The 7,361-nt window shown below is 46.4% G+C and overlaps 1 protein-coding gene across 1 annotated transcript; it reads right to left on the bottom strand.

Annotated features, from left to right (window-relative positions):
* Positions 1–3,046: 3,046 nt before the first annotated feature.
* On the bottom strand, positions 3,047–4,739 carry LOC116209007. Its single transcript, XM_031542583.1, has 3 exons — positions 3,998–4,739; positions 3,335–3,885; positions 3,047–3,247 (listed from the first exon to the last, which is right to left on the bottom strand). Exons 1-3 carry the CDS (start codon positions 4,737–4,739, stop codon positions 3,047–3,049), a joined length of 1,494 nt encoding a protein of 497 aa, XP_031398443.1.
* Positions 4,740–7,361: the final 2,622 nt, after the last annotated feature.

The raw sequence follows: 7,361 nt of genomic DNA, 5'->3' as shown, positions 1-7,361 counted from the left end.
TGTTTTATCGCGGTTCAAGCCCGAACCCATAGGATACATCATGCACGGGGTTCAACGCCCCCAAATCATCGATCACGGAGTCCAACGCCCCATGCACACCGAGTGCGCTTGACGCAGCGTACAATGCGAGTAACCGTCACAGACCTGTTGATTCGCGTACGAATACCGGAACTAAGACCTTCTATACCTGTTGATTATACGAATACCAGGAAATAAGTATCAAACTCGAATCGATCAGAGATTGGACAAAGCAAGAAAGCTCTGAATTTTATTGATAATATGAAAAGACGACTCCCCCTGCCTTAAGACTTACAAAAAGCTTAAATAGGGTATTAATAAATCTAAATTGCATAAAAAGAACTAAACTTTTCAAAAATTGCAAAACACCCTAATTAACATAAATTGCCTGTTTGAGGCCCTAAACAATGGAATTTACCTTAAATATCGAAAAATCACGGCAACGCCGTGAGTTTTGCTCCGGAGGCCATTTACTTCAAAATAGGGCCGTCATAATCTATTTTTTCTAGGTACTGACTTGCCAGGTTTTCTGTCGCATCATTCTCCCCTGGGTGGAGAGAATTCGTCCTCGAATCGTTATCGTTCGAGCTATCACCTGTGTAAGGAATCAGGTGCTCAACATTAAACACATCGGCAGTACGAATGTGGCTGGGAAGTTTAAGCCGATAGGCGTTCGAATTGATCTTCTCAACGATCTCCACAGGACCAATCTTTCTAGCAGCGAGCTTGTGGTAGTCACTAATATAAAATCGATCCTTCGTAAGGACAATCCAAACAAAATCGCCAACTTCAAACTCCACGTGCATTTTCCTTCGATCAGCAATAGCCTTGTATTTCATGGCAGAATTCTTCAAATTATTCTGCACAACTTCATGAATCTCTTGCAGCCCGTGAACGAAGTCAGCCGCCTTACCATGAACCCTGGTCTTATCCGGCACGGGTAATAGATCAAGGGGACCCTGAGGAGTAACAGAATATACCACTTGGAATGGACTGAAACCAGTGCTGCGATTAACAGCATGGTTGTGCGCGAACTCCGCCGGACTTAACTTCTGATCCCAGCTCTTCACGTGCGCCCCTACTAAACCTCTCAACAGATTGCCCAAGGACCTGTTAACCACTTCTGTTTGTCTATCTGTCTGCGGGTGATACGCCGTATTGAAGTTCAACTGGGTGTTCACCATCTTTCAAAGGCTTCGCCAAAAATAACTCAAGAAGCGGGTGTCCCTATCAGACACAATAGAGACTGGCAGACCATGCAGATGGTATACCTCCCGAAAATACAACTGAGCAACTTGCACAGCATCAGTGGTCTTCTTGCACGGAATAAAATGTGCCATCTTGGAGAACCTGTCTACGACCACATATATAGAATCATTTCCTCTTTGGGTACGGGGCAGGCCGAGGACGAAATCCATATTGATATTCACCCATGGCTGCGAGGGAATCGGCAGGGGCATGTACAACCCCGCGTTAATTGCTGTACCCTTGGACACTTGACAAACCTTACAGCGCTGCACGTACTTCTTCACTTCTTTACGAATTGTAGGCCAGAAATACGATGACTGGACCAGCTGCAATGTCCTGTCTCTTCCCACATGGCCCTCGCCGTGTAGTTGTTGAATAATGTGGGTTCGCAAACTACAATCAGGAATACAGAGCTGATTTCCCCTGAAAAGAAAACCATCCTGCAACACGTATTCTGTTCTTTCTCTAGCCCGAACTTTAGCTAGCGTCACAAAAAAATAGGGATCAACTTCAAGCAACTCAGCAAAAGAACTAAAACCAGGTACCTCAACCGTCATCCTGTTCAGAATGTTACGCCTCCGACTAAGAGCATCTGCAACGCGATTAGTGACTCCGCTCTTGTGCTTTACCACGAAAGTAAAATGCTCCAGGTAAGCCACCCATGATGCATGACAAGCTGACACCTTATCTTGGCTATGGAGGTGCTTCAGGGCCTCGTGGTCGGTATACAAAATGAACTCCTTGTGGAAAAGGTAATGTCGCCAATGCTTAATCGCCTGCACTACCGCATAGAATTCCACGTCGTAGGTGTTGTATCTCACTTTCGCCCCTATTAGCTTCTCGCTGAAGAAAGCAATTGGCCTGCTGTTTTGGCTCAAGACTGCTCCAATCCCCACCTTCGATGCATCAAAATGCAACTCAAAGGACTACTGAAAATCTGACAGGACAAGAATCGGGGCGGTCGTCAAACGCTCCTTAATATTCTGGAATGCCGTTTCTACCCCCTCAGTCCACTAGAATTTGCCTCCCTTCATGCAGTCAGTTAAGGGAGCCATAATACTGCTGAAATGAGGAATAAACCGCTTGTAGAAGGAGGCTAACCCATGGAAACTCCTGACTTCAGTAATGCTCGTTGGTCTAGGCCACTGCCTGACTGCCTCGACCTTAGATGAGTCAACCCTCAAACCATCAGCAGCAACAACATAACCAAGAAAAAGAACTTCTGACCTCATAAAAACACATTTCTTCAACACCGCATATAGTTTCTCGCGTCGAAGAACAGAGAGGACTTCACGCAAGTGGGCCAAGTGTTGCTCGGGGTCGGCGCTGTAGATCAAGATGTCATCAAAATACACAACCACACACCAACCAATGAAAGGCCGCAGAATCTGGTTCATCACTCTCATGAACGTACTCGGTGCATTCGGAAGCCCAAACGGCATTACCAGCCATTCATATAACCCCTCCCTAGTCTTGAATGCGGTCTTCCATTCATCTCCAAGACGAATCCGAATCTGGTGATATCCGCTCTTCAAGTCCAGCTTTGTAAAAATCCTAGCACCACTCAGCTGGTCAAGCAAATCATCCAAGCGAGGAATGGGAAAACGATACTTGATCGTTATCTTATTGATGGCTCGACTGTCTACACACATACGCCATGATCCATCCTTCTTAGGCACTAGAAGTGCCGGGACAGCACACGGGCTCATACTCTCCCGAATAAACCCTTTCGATATCAGCTCCTCCACCTGTCTCCTTAACTCTTCATGTTCAGCTGGGCTCATCCTGTAGTGTGGTCTATTCGGAAGGGCCGCACCAGGCTGCAAGTCGATATGGTGCTGGATGTCCCGCAAAGCAGCTCCTCAGGAAAGACATCCTGAAATTCTTTCAAGATCGGTAAGGACTCACAAGACGTAAGACCCTCCTCCACAACCTCCCTGCCCACGAGAGCAAACATATACTCTGCATCATGCAACTCCTCCTGAAATCAGGCAAGGGACAGCAAGTTGGTTGCGGTAACCGGATTCGCAAGTTCGGGCTCAATAGCGTCCCTCCCTCTGTTTGGTACCAGCACAATCTTTAATCCCTTATACGTGAAGCTGTATTTATTGGTCCGTCCATCATGGCTCACGCTCCTATCAAACTGCCAGGGCCTTCCCAACAACAAGTGACACGCGTCCATCATGACAACATCATACCACACAGAGTCCCTATACCGAGGGCCAATAGAGAAAGTAACCAATGCGCGCTTCAACACACTCACTTCACCTCCTTTCTTCAGCCATGCCAGCTTATACGGTTTGGGATGTGGCTCACTTTGCAGGCTCAACTTCTGCACGGCCTCAGCAGATACGACGTTCTCGCAGTTGCCCGAGTCTATCATGAAACGACAGACTTTATTCCCGATGGTACAGGTGGACTGGAAGATGTTGTTACGCAGCCAGTCTTCGTCCGCAGCTCTCGGGGTCATACAAGACCTTCTCACCACCAGATTGGGCACTCTATCTCCAATCACAATTTCTTCCTCCTCGTCAAACGCAACCTCTTCATCGCCTCCAGCTACATAAACTGCGTCATCAGACAATTCCTCTTTAATAAACATCGCCCTTTTCCCCTTTTCTGCACTCAGATTGCCAATGCCCGGGCTCTCCACACTTGAAGCACTTCGCCCCGCTACTGCTCGGCCCAATGTTGGCAGGCCTCATCGGACGTCCAGGAACATCACTACTACCGCCAGCTCGGACGGCCTCATCAGTTCCTGCAACGGCAACACCTCCACCGAATGCCCCGCTGCTCACTCGCTTCTGCTGTCTTTCAATAATCAGGGCCCTCTGATGGGCGGAAGACACGTTAACAAGGTCGAACAAATTAACCGTGTCCTGTAGCTGCACTCTCAGCCCGCCAATATATCTCGCCACCAGCTGATCCTCGGTTTCCTGAAGCTCGTTACGAGCAACCAACTGGTAGAACTCATTGGTGTAATCATCCACCGACCTACTGCCCTGCCTCAAGTTCTGCAAGCGTTGGTACATGATCCTCTGAAAATTATAGGACAAAAAGGTAGCCCTCATCTTTTTCTTCATCTTTTCCCATGACGTGATCTTCGGTTTGCCCATCCTACTACGGGTAAGCTTCACCTTCTGCCACCACGCCGACGCCCTACCACGCAACCGAGTCGCTACAAGCTGTACCCGCTTGGTCTCAGGTACCCCCTTGAACTCCAAAACCTCTTCTACCGTTGCCAGCCAATTTAGAAACTCTTCTGGCTGCAAACCCCCTTGGAATTCGGGAATATCGGTCCGAATGCCCGTCTCCCATCGCTGCCTGTCTTCCTCGATTGGGCCCCTTTGTTGTCTTCGTGGAACATCAGCGAAAAAATTCTCCCTTTCCGACTCCGCTTCAGTTTCCTCTCGATCAAGGCCAGAATTCGAATTAGGGTTTCTCCGATTCTGATTCTCCATAAGTGCAACCATCTACTGTGTTAGCTGCTCCATCATACGATCCATTCTTTGTTCCATCCTCTAATCCCTTTGATCCATCATCTGCTCCAGATGTCGCAGATTTTCATGGTCATGAACATCTTCCACATGATCCCTCCTCTTGGGCGGCATCGTTGATCCAAGAACGAACGCAGCTCTGATACCAACTGACGCAGCGTACAATGCGAGTAACCGTTACAGACCCGTTGATTCGCGTACGAATATCGGAACTAAGACCTTCTATACCTGTTGATTCTACGAATAACAGAAAATAGGTATCAAACTCGAATCGATCCGAGATTGGACAAAGCAAGAAAGCTCTGAATTTTATTGATAATCTGAAAAGACAACTCCCCCTGCCCTAGGGCTTACAGAAAGCTTAAATAGGGTATTAATAAACCTAAATTGCATAAAAAGAACTAAAATTTCCAAAAATTGCAAAAACACCCTAATTAACATAAATTGCTTGTTTGAGGTCCTAAACGATGGAATTTACTTTAAATATCGAAAAATCACTGCAAAGCCGTGAGTTTTGTTCCGGATGCCATTTCCTTCAAAATAGGGCCGTCATAACCTATTTTTTTTCTAGGTATCGACTTGCCAGGTCTTCTGCCGCATCAGCGCTCAACCCGAGTGCGAAATCGGGCCTTGCCTCGACTTACTGCTTTACTCCTAGTAATGTCTATGTGGAAGACGACTCGGATCGAGTGGGTAAGTCGTGGCTGGACATGACTCGGGAGCTCGACCGATCCAATGGCTATCGCGAGAGTCAAACGACTCTTCTGTTATTTGTCAGTTCGGTTGGACCCGACCCCCAGCTCTTTGAGTCCGTATTGCCTTAATTTTGGTTTCGGACATTCAAAAATCACGCGGTGAGCACGAGTGAAATATTTGGCCCAATGCAAACTGACCGGGTCCATATACTGTATCGCGTCTGTATTTTGTATTTATTTGAGAGTACATTGTAGGGACGTTTTCTGTATTTTCATTCAGTCAATGTAAGGACCTCGGTCAATGAGCAGACGGTCTGAGTGTTTCATCGAAGTTACGGTGTCAAAACGGGTGAGGAGTCTGCAACCTATCTCACGCGGTAAATGAAATAAAACGACAAATTTTAGACAAACAGAGTACCGAAAGGACGTGAGGAATATAGGCCCGCACGTAATGAAACCACCAAATCCGAAATTTTCGGTTTCGCAAGACCAATGCCTTAGCAACTAGGTGTACCCCATACCCCTAGGCCTAGATAACTTGTCGGCCCTCGATTTTCGGGTCGTAAAATGGCAAGTGGCGACTCCTTTTCACTCGTGTTTGTCACGCGTCCCCACAGGAAGGTGGACACTACCAAGCCGTGCGACAACGCACGTATGCGGGTCTCGACGAGATGAAATTCGTGTCCGCACAACAGTTATCTCCTTCCCTTTTAGTTTCATATCATTTGACCACCTCAGCTCAGCTCCATCTCTTTGTCTTCAGCCTCTCATCAACAACGGCCAGCTTTTCTATCATTTTTCTTTTCTTCATCTCTCGACCAGCTCCCTATCATTTCCCTCTCTTCCTCACCGAGCCTCTCTCAGCTTTCCCAACATTCTTTTCCCCTGATGACCTCTCCTCATCCTCATGCTGTCATAGCCTTCCTTAGGTCCCTCTATCGAGTTCCTGCAGTTGTTGTCACCTTTCCTCAATCCTTGGAGTTCTGGTGCTGCTGCTGAAGTTCTTCCCGAGCCACTCCAAGATCCTGGACGTTGCTTGAGTTGTCATTATCCGTTCTTCATTGAGGTGCCGCTGTTCTTTTCCTCTTCTTTTGCAGGTTGTTATGACATATGCTGCCCTCCCGGTGACTGTTTATTGTCGTCACGGTAGTCATCGCCACTGTGGTCTCCCTAGATAGCCCATAAACGGTTTGGTTCGAGGGATTTTCAAAACTTCTCTGGTTCAAGAGAAGTATAATACCCAGGCTTAGTGGCATGTCTAGGACTCCATCGTGTGGTTAATTCGATACTTGTATGAATTATAATGATGTGAAATGCATGTTCTGACTAAGAAAGGACGAACCAATTTGTTAATTAAACTCGACTCTTCAAAAATCGGGACGTGTAATGACAAACCAACTTCGTCACGAATTTGATCTTAAATGAATCGGGCTTAAATGGGTTGTGTGAAACGAAAATGAACTCACACGAACTAATCTCATGCTCACTCGGTCTTAAGGAATAAAATCGACTAAATATACCAAAACCGGCACAATTGATCACTTGAGCTAAAATTGGTGAATTAAATGCCAATGTGATTTGGTATGCCCATGTTCGTGTGTCTTGGAATGTTTGTATGCATTTTTAATGAAGACCTCACATGAACCAATTTAGTCATGTAAAGTCAGTTTAAAATTGGATCTGATTTTGAAACAGTCGAGAATTAGAGCTTTCATTGAACGGTCCATCAATAGCCGGCTCGAAACCCGCAAACAAAAGCACCCGGCGATTCACTTAATTTAATTGATTCCACACATGTAGTAATTGGGATGATCCAATCAGCAAATTAATTTGCTCGACTTTTAAATGAATTGTATGAACTAGTGAATAATTTATAATCGAGTCGATAAATCACGAACCGATA

Source organism: Punica granatum, chromosome 5, assembly GCF_007655135.1.
Source record: "Punica granatum isolate Tunisia-2019 chromosome 5, ASM765513v2, whole genome shotgun sequence".
In the NCBI taxonomy this organism is placed as follows: Eukaryota; Viridiplantae; Streptophyta; class Magnoliopsida; order Myrtales; family Lythraceae; genus Punica; species Punica granatum.
This window is presented reverse-complemented; position numbering and strand designations above follow the sequence as displayed.